General features: G+C 39.3%; 1 protein-coding gene across 3 annotated transcripts in view; it reads right to left on the bottom strand.

Annotated features, from left to right (window-relative positions):
• ATP11B (ATPase phospholipid transporting 11B (putative)) overlaps positions 1–19,855 on the bottom strand; it is a 104,296-nt gene extending 84,441 nt beyond the window's left edge. For 2 of the 3 annotated variants that reach the window (XM_045850957.1, XM_045850958.1), the window contains exon 1: positions 19,523–19,855. In XM_045850957.1, the coding sequence (XP_045706913.1) occupies positions 19,523–19,549 (27 nt within the window). In that variant the 5' untranslated portion in view covers positions 19,550–19,855. The remainder of the gene's footprint in view (positions 1–19,522) is intronic. The other variant, XM_045850956.1, reaches the window with a different exon arrangement.
• Between the last annotated feature and the right edge of the window lie 85 nt (positions 19,856–19,940).

The following is a 19,940-nucleotide window of genomic DNA, read 5'->3' as shown; positions in this document are numbered from 1 at the left end:
GCTACTTTCTCCTCAGATCTCATCTTGTCTCAGGCAAAGGAATCAAGACAGGTTAATGCTATTCTAGCCACCTGATGTGGGCTTTGGAAGCACACAATTTTTAATTATTTAAAAATAAAAACTCTCATACCCTAAGAAAGTCTGAAATTCAAAACCTCTTTTGTATTCTGTCTGGATTATGTTATAGCTACAGGTACAAAACAAAGTGGGTATTTAAGTTGGAAAAAAGTCCCATATGGCATTTGGGGGAAGAACTGACAACACACGGGACTCATATGAAAGAGGCTCCTTTTGTAACCACAAACTGATGAGACCTTGGGAAACCAAACAAGTAAATGCTTTATAACTTTTAGAAGTTGGTTTTGGCACAAAACAGTATTTGAAAATGAATCACAACACTTTTACACCAATTATACTAGCTTCTGCGCTATCTTAAAATCCCAAATATTTTATTTAAAAAAAAAGCACAAGCATTACACATAAAAGAGCTAAGCTATTTTAGTTCTATAATTAAATATTGTCACAATTTCTTTAAGAAAAACATCATCTTTAGAGTTCACAGTGATCAAGGCAAATTTGTGCTTCTTATTCTTATATGTAATCTAATTCCTCCATAACAGAAAAAATTTCAAACTTAAAAAACCAAAACCTTCAAAATAACAATAAAAAAAGCTTTAGCCCTGGCTGGCGTGGCTTAGTTGGAGCATCATCCTGTAGACCAAAGGGCCACGGGTTCAGTTCCCAAGGCAACCAAGTCGGGGTTTCTTGCATTGATGTTTCTCTCTCTCTGCAATAAAATAATGTCCTCAGGTGAGGATAAAAAATAAAATAAAATCTAAAAAAAACAAAGAAAAAAGCTTCAGAGTAAAAAAAGCAATAGCATTATCATTAAAACAAATGAACTGAAGCTTTATTTAGGTCACATGCTTTGACCTATCAATTTTTAAAACAGGAAGCCTGCTTTGAAGAATGCCTGAACCAAGAAACTGCTATAAAATAACCACGGCAGCAGCAATAACAAAAACCAACAATCTTGCACCTATCAGGTCTACTTATACAACACAGACAACCTACCTTTCATCTTGACATAATTATAAACATTATAATTAGTCCGTAAGACTCTTGCTTTTATGTAGAATAAAAATGTATACCTTTCCTGTTACGACAGGTACAATGTAATACCAAGCATTTATATTTAGCAAATCAATTTAAATAATACTGTTACTGAAATAATATTTTCAGTATTTTTGAATGATCACATACTTTGCTCTACAGGTTTTCCTACTCACCTACTGTTTCCCGATTGGTTGCTTAAGTGTGATTTCCTATTCTCATTGAGAGAACTATATATAACAGTTCTCTCTTACAGCTTAGAGATTATATGCCTCAAAGTTAAAATTCCTTTTGGGAATAAGCTTAAAGGAAGGAAGGAATGAAGGAAGGAAGGAAGGCAGGAAGGCAGGCAGGCAGGCAGGCAGGCAGGCTGGCTTCCAGGAATCATTTCAGAAATAAAGCTGGTAGGCCCAAATAAAAAAATAGATCAAAGCTCCAAAACAGAACTAAGCAATGAAGAGATAGCCAACCTATCAGATGTAGCATTCAAAACACTGGTATTCAGGACGCTCACAGAAATGGGTGAGTATGGTCACTAAATAGAGGAAAAAGTAAAGGCTATGCAAAGTGAAATAAAGAAAAATGTATAGGGAATCAAAAGTGATGGGAAGGAAACTGGGACTCAAATAACAATTTGGAGAAGGAAGAAATAAACATTCAACCAGAATGGAATAAAGAACAAAATTTCAAGGACTTCTGGCCAAGATGGAGGTGTAGGTAGACACACTGTGCCTCCTCACACAACCAAAATAAGGACAACAACAATTTAAAAACAAAAAACAACCAGAACTGACAGAAAATTGAACTGTATGGAAGTCTAACAACCAAGGAGTTAAAGTTGACACATTCATCCAGACCGGTAGGTGGGGCGGAGTCAGGCAGCCAAGGGGAGGTTAAGAATAGTATAGGGAATGGAGAAGCCAAAGAGCTTATATGTATGATCCATGGACACAAATTAAGGTTGGCGGGGCGGGGGGGGGGGGGATGCTGGTGGGAGGAGGGTTCAGAACAGAGTAGAATAAAGGGGAGAAAAGAAATGGGACAACTATAATAGCATAATCAATAAAATATTTAAAACAAAAGAAATAAGGTTGGTAATAATTTTTACAACCACTGAGAGGGGGGTGTCTACTGGCATTTTGTTAGTGGGGTGGGCAGAGATATGGGACAGTCAGCAATGCATTGTAGAGTCCTGACAATGAAGAAATGTCCTGTGAACCTGACAACTTTCAAATGCCATGCCTGATACTCATCTTGGTAAAAACATCTTTAGAATAATATAAACTCCCTATTTAAATATAAACACAAAATATTTTGTATGAATTTATGAATTTTTCTGGAATGCAACTACCATGCAAATTGAAGACATACTTTGTTTTGTTAGAACTTTATGAAGAGTGGTTCACTCTTTCAGAAAACTGCATTGCCAATGGAAATGTCACTTGGACTTGAGTCACTAAAACATTACATGTTCAGCAGTCTGCATTAATAGCTGCGCATTCACATGATTATAGCAAGTTATTATGTCTAGTGTGAGAATTCACATACTGAAACAGATATTACTTAATATAAATGTATTTATTTTTTCTTTACATGACAACAGAGCTTTAATGTTGACTTTTTAAAAACCTCATACATAATGTTATCTTTACTTTAGAATGAGAAAAGCTTTATTACAGAGAAGAACAAGCACCTAGATCAACAAGAAGCTCTATAAACAAGGAGGCTCAAGAAGTCCCGGGGAGAGTCCCTGCGACAAGAACAAGACCACACACTGGCCAGGGACAATGGAGGCCCATTAAAGGGATACTTTTTGGCTTCTCTCAGGGGATGGGGTAGATGGTGCACTGACTCTTCCCAAGAAATGTACTTCGGGGAGAGAGGGGGGACTATCTGAAAGAAGGTGAAGGGATTAGTCAAGAAACATGTGAAGGACCCATGGACATGAACAATGGGGTGGGACTGACTAAGGAAGTGGGGGAAAAGGGGGAAATGATTGGAACAACTGTAAAACATTAAAAAATAAAAAAGAAGAAGAAATGTACTTCCCCTGAGCCCTATTTGTTTGGGTATAAAGTCCAAATGATTTGATCCTGCCAACATTCATACCTGACCTGTAAAATTTCCAATATTTTAAGTTTCATCTCATAGAGCATAATGGTGACAGTGTCCTTAAACTTAGGGGGGTATAAGAGGACATGTTCCTTACCACTGCCCAAAACTTCTAGTGTCACAGAGAAAACTTCACAAGACTATAAAAAGAACCAACAAGTCAAGCAACTACGCTGTTTTTCTTAGAATAATTTCATTTTTCAAAAACTGAGGCAAAACTGGCATGTATACATATTCTAGAGACTACCAAACAACAAATGGAGTATGACTTGGAATTTATTAAAATTTCACCTTATATACAATATAAAAAGCAGAAATGACTACACGAAGAGAAAGTCATTAGTTGAACCTCTCACAAGTAGTTTTGGGCATTGATAATGTTGACTTTTTTAAAAAACAAGTTATTTATCTACTCATTGGATAAAAAAATTATGGTACACTTACACAATAGAATACTACACAGGAGTAAAAAGGGGACTCCTACCTTTTGTGACAGCATGGATGGACCTATTATGCTAAGTGAAATAAGACAGTCAGTGAAAGACAAATACCATATGATCTCACCTATAGGTGGCATCTAATGAACAAAATAAGCTAGCAAGCAAAATAGAATCACAAGCATAGAAGCATGGAACAGAATGATAGCTTGTAAGAGGAGAGTGAGGAGGTGAGGCTGGTTGAAAGATGGTGAAGGAATTAGCCAAAGAACATATATGCATGACCCATGGACCCATGGACATGGACTACTGTGTGGGGGTTGCCTGAGGGAGTGGAGGGGTGAGTGGAGAAGGGCCAAGTGGGAAAATTGGGACAACTATAATAGCATTAACAATAAAATATAATTTAAATGAAAAATAAAATAAACCAAGTTATTTGTATCAGCAGGTTATATGGTTAAATTTTATTTCAGGATAAAAAGGAAGGGGCATTTATAAAATATTGGCTAAAAACAGAGGATACTGGATCCGACAGGATGAAAAGCAACAAAGTGCTTGTACGGGCAAATATACAAGCAAATGTAAGTTATATTACAAGTATTCACTACCTTGGGTCCGTAAGAGAATTACTCACATTAGAAGCTGCTGCTCATACCAAAAGCAGTATAGCCATTATTCAAACCAGGAAACTATAATAAATATTTCTAAGTACAAATTTAAATAGGCTAATGTATTAGATAAAAGATTCTGAAGTATAAAAAATATGGTGATGTCAAAGAACAGAGAAGTATGAATCCTATTTAGTTATTTAGACAAGAATTGAAACAAAAGGTAGAGAAAACTAGGGTGAAAGGAACACAATTGTCTTAATAATTTTATATGCTAGGAACCTGAGAAACATGTTTCAGAAGAAAATAAAAATGTTTATACAAGGTTAAAAAAAAAGAACTCAGCAAATCCTAAACTGCTATGAAGATCTGAAAATTAAACTTTAAGCAAGGAAGTGATTATTTGGCAACATTGGGTCAAACTGATATTTTTTAAAAACAGAAAAGGATACTTGAACGTATTTTCAGTTTTTTCAGGAAACAGTTCACTTAGCCTGTATAGTGACTATTAAAACTGTACTGCTAATCTGCAATTCCTGTCTTCTGTATATAATGAAAAGAATTTACTTTAGCAACCAACCAGAGTATTCACTGAGTACTTTTGTTACTGGCTTGTTCTTGCAAATGCAGAAAAGAATTACAGGCCAGCAAGCCTATTAGTGTGCAAGCAAAGCTTATTAGTGAATGGGAGAGCAAAAGCAAGAGTGGCCAGAGCAGGGTGGCAAAAGGCCTGGGTGGCCAGGGCCTGACATCCTCCCCACTGCCAGCCTCACCCCCTCCCGCAGTAAGGCACGAGAGAGAGTCATGTGCAGAGAGCAAGTCCTTCTGTTCTGAGGACTTACATCATTGAAGGCATGGGGGTGAGGGAGTTACATTTTGATTTGACAGGTAAAGGTGGTGCCAGTTTTCAATGGAGACATTACTGCCTAAATGTAAGTATGGGTGGGGGTCTGTTAGCCAAAATCCTTATCTTGCTTCAGACTCTATTTGCTCATTTTTTAATGTGACGGGAGGCAGGCAGTTAACCAAACTTGTTTATGAGCTTTTTCTTTTGGGCTCTGTAGTCCCCCTCCCCTTCTCCCTTCTAGGCCTTGGGATGAATACACAGTGTCAAGGTTTTCCTTTTCCCAGCTAGTGGAGATGATACACATAGAGACTTTCAAGGGCTTCCCCCCAACACTTTCATAATTTACTTCTGTTGTTCCCGACGCCTGGCAGCCTTATCAGACCAGGTTCAGGATTACTGGGTCAACATGTGAACTTTTGCTTCTAGCATCCTGTATTAAGTTCTTTGTTAGACTGTCATAGTGAGGGCCCTGCCTTTATTTCCTTTCTGGTCGCTCATTCCTAGTTGCTACCTAAGTGTTAAAAGGTGTTGCCTGGCAACCAGGAGCTAGACACTGGCCAGCAACAGTAGCACAGTCTCAGGATTCTTCCTGTGTTCTCTCCTGCAACACTCTCTATGTTCTTTTGTAGTGTGCTAAGGACCACTGCTAATAAAAATATATGAGAATCCCTGCCACTTGGAGATAATGAAACCTCATTTAGGCCTCATTTACCTTTGATCCCATCTAATTTCCTACTTCTCCTCACATATTTAAAGTCAAACTAGAACCATCTTCTGGTTTCAATGTGGGACAACCAATACAGATATCTAGTAAGCAACTAAATATGTTTGTTTGGAGGTCAGGAAAGAGGGCTGAACTTGAGATGGGAACTAACAATGATAGCTGAAGACAAATATACATGAGACTGCCTATTAGGTAGGGGTGTACAGCGGAAGAAGAGGACAAGAGTAAGAGATGAAATTCTCAGGACTATTATTGAAGATACACTTGGGAGAAAAGAAATAAGGAGAAAGCTCACCAGAAAGGAAGAAAAACAAGAGGGGTGTGGCAGAAATGCAGAAAGAAGTTGCAGAAAGGAATTATTTCAACTAAAAAAAGAGACTTCGGAAATAATTAGAAAATCGTTGGTGGCTTTTGCCAGTAACAGTTTGATTATAAGTAAAAGGGCTACAATGGGTTGATGAATGGGGGTGGAGAGGAAAGTGGGGAAGTGGGAATAGTTTGTCCTGAGGACTTATATACATGACGAGATGGAGGTGAGGGAGTTACTATAAATAGCTGGATCAAGTGCAAGATTTTTAGTGTAAGCAAGTCGTAAGTATATTTTTTAGGTTTGAAATGAAGGATCTGGCAGAGAGGAGAAAAATAAATTTATAGGAAAGAAAAAATTATTGGAGGATCAAGGAAAAAAAGAAAATGATCAAGAGCCAAGGTGTAAGGCAAAACTTTGGAAATAGACAGGATCTATCTCATTTGAAATGGAGAGAATTTTTTTTTTATCTGAACGTGAAAAATGAAAAAATGAAGAAAGCTGAAGTCATACACTATCACCTTTGCTGGTTGGTAGTTCTAAGAAACAACTCTGTAATGAATTGTTCACACATTCATCAACTGAGTAACTGAATTCAGTGAGACTTACTCTGAGAGTGTTTATAGACTTCCTGTCTTCTTCCTCTGGCTTTCTGCATAAAGTCATATCTCTAACGAATGCTCAGGTTTCTGTTACTAATCAGATCATTTAATATTCAATCAATTTTAAGCTTCATAGTCACTTTTTTAATACTAATAGATATTTCTTATATAACAAAAATAAAACATAATTAGGAAACTTAGAAACTCTTTAATTGCTGATGGTCATCACATTGACTTCTGATAACCAAAGGCATTAGTTCTGACTAATGTTTTGAATTTCACAGATCAGTAAAAAACTTTAAATTGGGAAACTGACATAATTACCAACTTTTGATTTTCTTCAAATAAGAATATTAACAAAAAAGAAAGTAAGATAAATAATCTATGATTTAAAGGACAATTCTTCTTACAAGTCTGAGAAATTGTCTGAGCCCAAGAACACACAACTAAATGTTATCCCAAATGGGATTTTAAACCAGAAAAAAGACATTAGTGAAAAACTAACATCTGGATAAACTATGGAGTTTAATTAATAATAATGTATTAATTAAACAAATTAACAAAGAGAGCACAGTAACTTAAGATGTTAATGAGAAACTGTAAGGGGAATGTACAAGAATTCTGTTATCTTTGCAACTTTTCTGTAAATCTAAAACTTATTCTAAGACTAAAAAGTTTATTTTTTAAAAAATTATAGACAGTCCTCGAAAACAAGGACATCATAAATTTAAACAAATACACACACACGAACATGTGTTGTACCTAGTTTTTCTCATTTTGTTGTAGGCCACTAAAAACAATCTCAATCTACGGAAACATCATCATTAGGGAGCCCATGTGTTACAGGGTGCAGCCAAGAGGGGTGACCCCAAATAGGCATTTGAAATGGGGTCCAGAACTCAAGGTGTCCAGGAGATTTTAAGGTGTCTTCACCCCTTCCCCCACAGGTGTGAGCTGGGGGAAGGGGCACACAGAGCAAGAACATGCAGGGCAGCTTTGCAGCTAAATCCATGGCATGGTCATTTAGCATACCTATAGCCTTTGGCTGGTCACTTAGATATGCTAAATAGCTATGGCCATGCTCAAGGCCAGGGGGATGGAAAGGGATCTCCCTCCCCATGATGTGACTGGGGGGGCAGGTCCTCTGAGTTACAGCGCCTACATGGGAGCTGGGAGAAGATTGGCTCCATGACATGGGGTGACACCTGCCCAGACCCACGATGGTGACCAGAAAAGCTGGAGAAGACAGCAGATGGCGGGCAAGTGTGCCCAAGTGTAGGAGGAGTCGGAAATGGGGCTGCAGAATATTGGCGCGGGGGATTTAAACCCAGACACGGCAGCCGTTGAGGGGGAACCACGCGGCTTTGGCAGAGTGGGGACTCTGCCTTCCCGCAGCCCTGAGGAGGAGAACCATGCGGCCTTGACAGTGTGGAGATTCCTGCAGCCCTGAGAGAGAGAACCACGTGGCCTGGCAGAGTGGGGACCCCCACAGCTTTAGAAGGGGGAACCACCACCTGGTTTTAGCAGAGATCCTGGTGACTCAGCCGAGGGTGCCGCAAACCCAGGGAGGTCTCCCAGTCGAGATGGAGGACTAACTGGGAAGAACCAGAGGACTGCCTGAGCCATGGACATCTATTTCCTTTCCTGAGATACGATACTCTGGACTGGGCAAAGGGGGAAGGAAGGAAGGACTGTGTGTTTGTGGGTGTTTTAGGGACTTTAGGATTTTTGATAAAGACATTAGGTCACTACTTTAAGTTAGTATAGCATTAAATAAACATTTCCTTTCCTTTTCATGAATCTCTGGCATTGAGAGACGTCTTTCCTAGGGCGGTGGACATAACGGACCCGGGGCCTTCTTTCAATAATAGTGTATTGTCCCAGGCTCCTCCTTGTCTGTTCTGTAACACATGGTCTAGGATTTTGAACCCCTTCATCTCCTGGCACACACAAACTAATACAATTCTGCAGCACACCAAAACACACATTATAGTTTTTGCTGATCTGACAAAAAAACAGGTATAGTTTTGATTCATTCACACAGAATGGCTATTGTTGTGTTGGCTGTCGTCATTTTCTTATTTAATAATCTAATGGAAAAAGGAGGTTAGTGCCCCTAATAGTCAGGTATTGCATGTTTTAAAAATTCTTGCACATGCTGGTTAAAATTGCTGGTCTAGGGAGACTATGAACTATAAAGATTCTTAAAAGCATCTCTGACTGCTTATTTAAGAATTTGAATTTCCACTACCTCCAAATGAATCCCTAAGTTTCTTTGTTTTCAATTCTGCAAATATATGTTGGACAGAAAACTGATCAACACTGACAGGTAAGCACTGCACCAACGCCCTTTAATGTGGTACACAGAGTTGGATCCACAAATTCTGAGGGTCGCCTGCATATGTAAGTTTAGAGGCAAGTTCCTTCACAACATTTAAATCTCAATAGGAAAACACAAATTTGGAAACTACTTCCTTGTCTTTTAATAGCAAAGAATCAAGAACTCCCTCACATCTCTGTTAGTGTTTTTAGGAACGTTTATATTAAAGAGCATAGTGGAGAACTCAGACAAGCAAGAATATCTATGTTCTCGTCATAGTGTAGAAGATGCAAGAGTGAAAAAGAGACTTCCGGCAAGATGGAGGCATAGGTGTACGCGCCGTACCTCCACGCACAACCAAGATTGGAACAAAAACAATTTAGAGGCAGAATAACACCCAGAACTGACAGAGAATTTATCTGAATGGAAGTTGGACAGCCAAGAAGTTGAAGTAGACCCGTTCATCCAGACCGGTGGGGGGGGGGGGGGGATGAGCACGGGTCGCAGCGCGCAGAGTGCAGGAAGAGCTGGGTGCCAAAGGCAACCAGGAGCAAGTAAGCCATCCAGGGCACGCAGCGGGTGGACCTTGAGTATGCAAGCGGCAACTAGTGGACCCAGTGAGGCTGTGATTGTGGACCAGGGCGGAGCACGCAGCCCAGGATCCCAGGGAAGGGACTGAGATCCCAGGAGAGTGGGGCTACCGCCATTGTTCCCTCCTGCCCCCTCCCCCGCCCCCACATACAACGTCACAATCTAGCAACTGGGGTGCCCAGCCCCAGTGAACACCTAAGGCTCTGCCCCTCACCATAATAACAGCGACCAGACCAGAAAAAAGAGAGCGAGCGATGGCTCAAATAGAAGAACAGATCAGTCCCCCAGGACTCATCCTTTTGAGCGACCAAGAAATAGCTAACCTATCAGATGCACAGTTCAAAACACTGGTGATCAGGAAGCTCACAGAATTGGTTGAGTTTGGGTGCAAATTACATGAAAAAAATGCAAGTTACCATAAAAGAGATGGAGGAAGATGCACGGAGAACCAACAGTGATGGGAAGGAAACTGGGACTCAAAACAATAGAGTGGACCAGAAGGAAGAAAAAAACAACCAAACAGGAAATAATGAAGAAATAAGAATTCAAAAAAACGAGGAGAAACTTAGGAACCTCCAGGACATCTTTAAACTTTCCAACATCTGAATTATAGGGGTACCAGACGGGGAAGAGGAAAAGCAACGGATTGAACACGTATTTGAACAAATAATAAAGGAGAACTTCCCCATTATGGCAAAGGAAATAGACTTCCAGGAAATCCAGGAAGCTCAGAGAGCCCCAAAGAAGTTGGACCCAAGAAGAAACACACCAAGGCACATCATCATTACATTAGCCAAGGTAAAACTGAAGGAGAGAATCCTAGAAGCAGCAAGAGATAAGGGGAACAGTAACCTACAAAGGAGTTCCCATCAGACTGTCAGCTGATTTCTCCAAAGAGACCTTACAGGCAAGAAGGGGCTGGAAAGAAATATTCCAAGTCATGAAAGACAAGGACCTATATCCCAGATTACTCTATCCAGCAAAGCTTTCATTTAGAATGGAAGGGCAGATAAAGTGCTTCTCAGATAAGGTCAAGTTAAAGGAGTTCATGATCACCAAGCCCTTATTTTATGAAATGTTAAAGGGACTTATCTGAGAAAAGAAGATACAGAAAAAACACGTATAGTAAAAGGACAGCAAACTCACAATTATTAACAATCACACCTAAAGCAAAACCAAAAGAAACTAAGCAAACAACTAGAACAGGAACAGAACCACAGAAATGGAGATGACATGGAGGGTTAGCAACAGGGGAGTGGGAGGAAGAGAGAGGGGGGAAAAGGTACAGAGAATAAGTAGCATAGAATGTAGGTTGCAAATAGACAGGGGGAGGGTAAGAATAGTATGGGAAATGTAGAAGCTGAAGAACTTATAAGTATGACACTCGGACATGAACTAAAGGGGGGAATGTGGGTGGGACAGGGTGTACAGGGTGGAGGGGAGTGAAGAGGGAAAATGGGACAACTGTAATAGCATAATCAATAAAATATATTTAAAAAAAGAGCGAAAAATAATTTCCTAGGTAACGTGATTAAGTCCTGAACTCAAGCTTTATCTGCCAGTTGTACTCATTGCAAAGGACTCTTCAAAGTGAAATTTCAGAATACCAACATGCAACACAAGCATTCATTAATAAAAATGGATTCAATACTGTGCACTGTACCAAGTTTAAGTAAAAATATTTAACTACTCTGAAATATCATGGCACTTGGTATGTCATATGTTATATTATCCTGTAATTTAATTTTTTAATTCAGCATATAAATACCAGTAGGCACTGACTATGTGCTAGGTAATAGGCTTGGTACTGTGGAAATACCAAAATGAGAAGTCAGGGGCCTTCTCCAACTAAAACCTCATTTTTAAAAAGTACAGTCTCTTAAGAAGTACAAAATGAAACTATCAAGTAAAATTCTGACTGAAACAAATCATTAGATAACTCACTTGTTTTCCTACAGATAAATTATGTAACACATTCTTCTGAATAAAGAGTTGAGGTATGGCATAATTTCATTACTGTACAGATGTTCTAAAAAAACATATATATATATATAAATGGACAACTATCTTATCTCTTTTAAGCATTTCCAATTTCTATTTCATCACAAACTTCTCAAACTCTAAGGTAATTTGGTGGCTCCTAAGGTTAAAATGAAGAAAAAAATTTAAACTTTCAAAAACTTCCAAAGAATTTGCCATGCAGCTCAAAATGAACTCAAATGTATTGTGTTTTATGTTAGGTAACATTTTTCAGAGGCGATATACATTAAGGTACAAGCAAGGCCTAACTTCATATGGTACCTAAAATATTATGTCAACTTGAAAATGGCCAAAGAACTCTTAATCACCCTTTTCCTTTTCCTCTACATACCTGTCACCCCCAGCTCCAGAGAACTGGTTCTCTGTCTCCAGAGAACCGTGCTGCCTAGAAATTTCTTCCCCTAACCCCTTCTGTAGTCTCCTCTCACTCTTGGGTAGATTTAAAGTGGCAGGACTAGGAAAGAGAGACATACAGGGAAAACTGCTGCAACTGCTAAACTCCCTGAAGAAAACTCTGGATTCAAGTCCTGTCTGGGGCATTAAGTAGTTATTGACCTTAGAAAAGTCCATACTCTGAACTCTTCCTTCCCTTCACAAAAGCAGAAATGGATAAAATCTTTTTTTCCTTCTATTAGAAGACTTAGCTAGCTTAAGATAATAATTTCTGATAATCATTCCAGACCCAGAGTCCCAAAGGCTCTTTCCCTTTGGGACTCTAGGTCTGGAAATAGGCAGCCTGAAGTTCAACTCCCATGGCATAATAAGGATTAATAAATAGCACCCCCTTTGTACCTGGGTCCTAGAGTCAGGTTCAGTTGAAAGGAGGCTGGAAAAAAATTGTGTACCTTTAAATATACATAAAACCTAAGAGATAATAGAATGTTATTTTTAAAAGAACATAGTGAGACAAATCAGGCAGATATATATCAATACCAGATAGAAATGAAAGAGGTCCAATAATAAATTCTGGAAATGAGAACAGTCATTTAAATCAAAAATACAGAAGACAGGATGAGCTCTAGACTGGAGGCCAGGTGAAAGAGTTAGCTGACTGTAAGTTAGGACTAAGAAATTCACACTGGAAGCAGCACATAAGAAAAATAGATGGAAAATGTGGAAAGGAAACTAAGAGCCATCAAGGAGCAGTTAACGTGAGGAAGTGTTCCAGATGAGAAAATTAAAGGCTGAGAAGCAATATTTAAAGAAAAAAAAGGGCTGAAAATTTTCTGAACTGTAGAAATAAGAGCCTTCAGATTGAAAACACAATTGCAGAGCAGAAAAAACAAAAATAATATGAAAAAAATGATACAACACAATAAAGTTGAAAAACATGGATAATCTTAAAAACGGTGTAAAAGGGATTATCAACAAAATAATGGCAATTAGATTAAAAGTGTATTTTTACATCAGCAATACTAAGCTCCAGAAAACAATGTAATAAGTAGTATCTTCAAATGCTGAGTGAAATTGTTAATCTAGAATTCGGTATCTACCTAAATTAGTATCCAATTATAATTGTGAAATAAAGACATTTTAAGTCATAAAACCTAAGAAAGTTTACCACCCATTAACAAGGCCTTGCTTAAAAAAAAAAAAGTAAATCTAAAGGGAAGAGATGGTATGCAGGAAACAATGGTGAGTAAAAGAAATCACTAAGTCCTGGCAGGAAGTCAAACTGAATAAGTGTTAAAAAGTCAGATAATGTTTTGAGTTTAAAAAGAAGCAGAACCACAACACACACTACGGGGGAAAGCATTTGCAAACCATGTCTCTGATAAGGGTTTTGTATCCAGAACATATAAAAAACTCTTACGACTCAAAGTTGTTTTTTTTAATTGGCAACAAGGTCTGGACAGACATTTCTAAAAAATATATATATACAAACTGTTTAAAGGAACATGAAATGATGTTTGAAATCATTAGTCATTAGGGGAATGTAAATCACTATACTCACTATATTGACACTCACTATAATGGCTGTAAATTCACACTCACTATAATAGCTATAATCAAAAGATAGACAAAAGCAAGTGTTAACAAGAATAAGAAGAATCCTCATACATTGCTGGAATGTAAAATGGTGCAGCCATTTTGGAAAACAATTAGGCAATTCCTCACAAAGTTAAAAATAGAATTACTATATAACTCAGTAATTCTACTCCTTACATATGCACCCAACAGAAATGAAAATAAACATCCACACAAAACCTTGCTCATGAATAGTCAAAACAATGTTATTTATAATAGTCAAAAGGTAGAAGCAAATTAAATACCCACTAATGGATAAATGAACAAAATGTGGTATATCCATAAAATGGAATATTATCTGGCAATAAAAACAGAACTACTGATACATGCTATAACATGGATAACCCTTGAAAACATGCCAGGTGAAAAAGATAGTCACGAAATACCACATATTTTATGGTGCCATTTATAGGAAATGTCCAGGGTAAAAAGAAAGATTTGTGGCACAGGGTCAGAGGTCTGGGGGCATGGAGAGTGTGTAGAAAGTCTCTTTCAGTATAAAAATGTTCCACAATTAGAGTGTGGCAATGGCTGCACAACTCTATGTAAAAAACTGAATTGAATACTTTAGAGGGGTAAATTGTATGATATGTGAATTATATTTCAATAAAACTGGTAAAAGAAAAAAAAACTAAAGTATTATATAATAGTAATGTGAAGTTGAGAGAGGACGTATTGGCCTTAAAATCTTCTAAATCCCTTTATTATTTACAGGTGAATAGAAATACTCAATATACAGGCACAGCTGGAAAATAAAGGATGAAAATACAATCCATACCTTCCACATCATCAAAGGGGAAAATGTGAATAGAAGAAACTTAACAAATTCAATGCTAAGTCAGTCAAAATCCTAGACTTGCAACAGAATTAAACAAATTGATTATAAATACCATATGGAAGAGTAAAGATCCAATGCAATTCACGGGGGGTGGGGGCGTGGGTTTAGGGGTTCTACCCAGCCAGTTATAAAGACATCATCACAAACACACTAAAATTAAGACAGTGTATTATTGGTGCACCAACAGATCAAATATGAATGAAACAGTAACAGAGGACCTAGAAAGAAGACAAGATATGTAAAAGAGAATGCTGGTTTATGACAGAGAAGGCAAATGACACAGATCAGTGGTGAAAGATGGCTCATTCAAAAAACATCACTGGGAAAAATAACTTTTCATATTGAAGAAAATAAATTACCTACTTTATCCCATATACAAAAATCCATTTCAAATATGGTAAGGACCTAAATGTTGAAAAACTAAATTTTAAGACAATTCACAGAAAATACGGGAAAAAAAAAAAGCTTTCTGATCCTGGCATAGGAATTTCTAAATAAGTAATAAAAAGCAGAAACATTTGCCTAATAAATTTACTTACAGATAAGTTTTACATTTCTGTACCAAAAAGGACACTATCAACAAAGTTAAATATAAGGGACAGACTAGAAGAAGATATTTACAACAAATACAACAATTAACATCTAGACTACAGAAGAAACTAATAAGGGAAAGACAAATACCCAATAGAAAAATGGGTAATCTATTCACAGGAACAAAATACAGGACACCGGAATCTCACTAGCAATCAGAAAGATGCAAATTAGAAAAAATGAGATATAAATTACACCCATCAGATTGGTAAATTTTTTCAAGTCTGACAGTACAAAGTGTTGACCAAGATGTAGAGAAAGAGGAACTCTCGTGTTTTGGAAAATAATTTGGCAATATCTAGTAACAGTCAGCTGTGTATACACCATGACCCAGCATTTCTACTTCTAAGTATTTCAATTTTAAAAAGCCATAAACATAAACCAAGAACAGTCACTGCAACACTTTTGTAACAGGAAAAAATGACAACAATGCAAATATCTAATTATTAAAGAAAAAGAGACTTCTAGATGACTGGCTAGGACAGTAACTCATTTTGGTAATTCCAGTGCCTAGCAACATGCTATCACAGAGTAAGTGCTTAGCAAATGTTTGAGTAAGTGAATGAATAAATAAATGAGAAAGAAATAGTGTCACCTAAAAGTGGATGCAGAGTTCAGAAACAGCTTTTGTTATATGGAGAACTAAAACAAATGGACCAAAATCACAGTCTTCATGGGATGAGATAAATAAGAAAATTATAGAATATATTAAATAGTTATAAGTGCTAAGATAAATAAAAAGCAGGGAAGGGGGATAGGAAAGTCTTGGGGAGGGTTTGATTTTATACTGAATGTTCAGAAAAGGTCTCACCTGTAACAACTGAATACAGACATGAAGGGGAGTAAAGGAGCCAGCAGGTAACTGGAGGAAGAACACTCTACACAGAAGTAACAGCCAGGGCAAAGATCCTGAGATTTAAGTACTGTAGGCCTGACATTTCCAATGAATTACAAGAGGGCCAGTGTGGCTAAAGCAAGGTGAGTGAAGAGTGATGGGAAATGAGAAGTGGTTTGGGGAAGAAAGTACACAGATCGAACAGAGACTTTGGTTTTCATTCTGAGCAAGAAGGCAGTCCTTAGGCTGTAAATACAGGAACTCCATGATCTCACCTGTGATTTAATAAGATCACTCTGGCCAGGCTGAAGCAGGCTAAAGGGATAGAAGGGACATTTAATGCCAATAATGGCAGTCATAAGGTTCTTTAAAGAACTGGTCAAGCTCCCTACTTCAGTGCTGCTGAGACATTTGGGATTCCTCTACTGCTTGACTCTCCCTAATCAAATGAAAAATTAGGTGTCTAAGAATATATGTCTGAACATAGAAATAAAAGCAGCAAATACCCAAAGATCTAGGTTCTTAAATGTTAACTCCTTTGGGTAAAACTTTTTAGCCACACCAAAATAATATCACCATCACAAGCCTCTGCTTCCTTTTCCTACTCTTCATTCCTTGAGAGGAAGGCAAACAGAAAGGCTAAAAATGCAGGTACTTCCAAACTGATGCTGAAATAAATCTGACACTCATTCATTTATTCAACCAATGTTTGGTACGGAATGACCTACATTTATATCCTCAGTATTTAGCATATTACAATGTCTGCACACAGGAAGTGCTTTAAAAAGAGCATTACACTGGATTATAAATATTATGTATCAACTAAAATATGCATTGGGAAAGACTTTCCTTTAAAAGTCTAAAGTAGTGCTGTCCAGTAGAGATTCTGTGATAATGAAAATGTTCCACTCTCAGCAGTCCAACATGGTATAGCTAATAGTCCCATGAATTTTAATTTAATTAATTAGAATTTTCATTTTAACAGCAAATATGGTAATGACATTTCCACTAATATAATGAAGGTGCTGTCATCTCTGAGTTAACACACCTAATATGGTGCTGGAAATGGGTACACTATGAATAATTTGCTAATTGCACCAAAAAGACATCAAGAAAATTTTCTTAGTGGAATTTCAGCATTGTGAGCCAAAAAAGAAAAAGAAAAACCTAAAGAAAAAAAAGGATATTCTAATCTTTTCTTTCCATTCCACTTCCCCAAGAGGTGAGTGGGGAATCAACCTTCTGACAATCCCCTGATTTTCCTCATTGAGTCTAGCTAGTAAAAACAGTTTGTGGAGATAAGGAGTCAAACATTTTCTGTAATTAGGGAGAAATTACCAGGGCATATGAATTATTTCTGTAATAAAAAGACTATAAATTTGGAGGGTATGACAGCATAAATTGTTGAAAAGCAGGAGTCATATAATGAATAAAGTATGTTTAGAATTCCAAAAACCTATCCCTGTGATCTGCATATTAATCTTCCCAATTCTGTCCCATTTATCGAAAATTTTTAATGAACCTCTTACTAAAAGACATGGATGGCTCAATCCATTGAGCAAATGGAAGTATAATCTAAACTAGACTTTGAGTAATTCCTGGTGGAGTAACTGGAATAGCTGCTTATGACTGGGATAGTAAAATGTACTTTCATTACTCTGTGTATCCATTATCGCTAATGTATAATTTAAGTGACTGTACAAAGTTAATCAGAGGTGCAAAGTCCTACCTTGGCACAGGTCTAATTACATACTTAGAAGATCTGATAACTTAAAAACAAAACCAGTGAGGTGAGCAACTAAATGCCAGTGATAGCATTTTTTATGCACAGCAACTTGTTCAACTTGTTAACCACACAGTAAGGCAGTTGTCTTATAAATTAACCATACAACTCCCCACCCTTCTTTTCAGTTGCATTCATTTGAAGCCATTTTCAAAAAACACTGCCAGATTGCCTATCTTGAAGATGAGTGGGTTACACAAGCAAGATTTAATTCAGGTTAGCAAAACCAGTTAACACTGAGAAGTGGTGTCTTGATCTAGGAAAAGCATTTAAGAGAACCACTTTAAAATGATCTGCCTACCAGACAAAAACACCATTAAGTAAATAAACCTTCTATACATGACGACTGGCAAATCAAAATGAGATCAGACCTGTAATAATTAACTCCAAGTTATTGAGCTATGGCTTCCTGCAACAAAGTCCGTCTTACCACAGTATGGTACTATAATGATATCATTAGCTTGGTTTCCTAACAAAACATATATATGGAACATACGAATTCACAATTAGCTAAAAATAGAAAGGCAACATTTGTTTGAAGGAGTGGCAGGTAGTTCTAGCTTTATTTATAATTTTTTTAAAGAATACCCACTGCAAAATGACTTCACAGAAGGCTAGCTCTGTACCAACACACTTCTCAGTCTAAGCGTTAAAATGCTGTTCTAGAGCAGGGAGAATTATCAATGCTTTGGTCTCACAAAAATCGCTTTCGTTTCACTACCTTTTGAATGAATAAATGAAACCACTTAATTGTAGAAGCATTTAACTACTAGGATTTAGAAATTAAGCAGCAACCAGAAACAGACTCATTACCGAGAGACAAGGTAAGACTTCTTCAGCCAGGAGCAATTTTTGTCCTAATTTGTCACTGTTGCTTTAGTGTTGAAGCAGCCAGGAGGTAGGAAAGATTTTTTTCCTCTCTGAATTCTAAGAAAGGTGGCGTTTTTGATATGCCTTAAATCACCTTCTTCTCAATTTCTCTCCCCGCCCTCCACCCCCCGGCCCAGATGTATCCCATTGGTCCCAAACCTGTCTCACTCAAACTGCCTTCAGGAGAAAGGGGGACGGGGGACGGGGGGCGGGGGACGGGGGGCGGGGGGCGGTAAGGTCTACATTCCAAAAGTTTCACCTGAGGTGGGGTGAGGACAAGGTAGGAACACATAGTTCGACATAACTATCCTACCTATCTTTTCCGAAACCAAACGGGGTGTTGGAATATTTTCTGTCCCTTACCCAGGCCTTGGGTAACACTTCTTCCGTTGAGGAGTTAGACTAGACAAGATAGTCTCCTTCTTGATAAGCAACGCCACTCGGAGCCGTGACATTAACTGCAAACAGGGACGAGAGGGGACCTACACGCTAATCCTCCCCCTCCCCTTCACTCAGACGTGTCCCAAATTGCTAGAGACAGGAAACGCTAGGCTCTTTTCCTTCCCGTTCGCTCGCCCGGTTTGCTCAGGGGGAACGACGCTCTGGCAGCGGCCGCCGAGGACCTGCAAGGAGGCGCGAGGAACCGAGAAGCGCGGGCAGAAAGCGGCCGCCCCTCGCGGCCAGCCTCGGCGCCCGGGCTCGGAGGTGACACGCGCGCCGGGGCCACGCAGGGCTTCGCCGGCTCCGGGCCCCGCGCCCGCCTCCGCTGAGGCCTAGCCTGCCGCCCGCGTCCCGGCCTCGCGGCTCCTTCCCCGCCACCAGGGCTCGAGAGGCCGCGCGGGGGCGACCGGGAGGTGGCAGGGCACAGGTACGTACCAGCTGCTGCCGGACCCAGCGCCACATGCCCCCGCCGTCGCCGTCCTGGTCCCGCGGGACGCGGGGACCGTGGACCTGCAGGTGGAGGCCGACGAGCCAGAGGGGGAAGCGCGAGAGCCCCTCTGGCTGAAGTTCCGCTCGCCGCTACTGCCGCCGCCACTTCACTCCCCGCGCCGGGTCCCCATCTCGCCGCGCCGCCCCGAGGTCTTACAGGCGCGAGCCGGGCGCCGCCCCCGCCCGGCACTGCTGAACCGGCCGCCTCGCCGCAGCTACTTCCATCACTGACCGTTGTCACCCAAATCACTGCCACAAGCCACCCCTCCCTGCCCAGCCCAACCTGGGCCCGCCCCCGGCGCCCCGGCCCGCCCCCGGACGTGACGACAGGAGCAGCGAGGAACAGGGGACTTGGCGTGTTCTG

This window comes from Phyllostomus hastatus, unplaced genomic scaffold (genome assembly GCF_019186645.2).
Source record: "Phyllostomus hastatus isolate PE091 unplaced genomic scaffold, TTU_PhHast_1.1 phas_contig_86, whole genome shotgun sequence".
Classification (NCBI taxonomy): Eukaryota; Metazoa; Chordata; class Mammalia; order Chiroptera; family Phyllostomidae; genus Phyllostomus; species Phyllostomus hastatus.
This window is presented reverse-complemented; position numbering and strand designations above follow the sequence as displayed.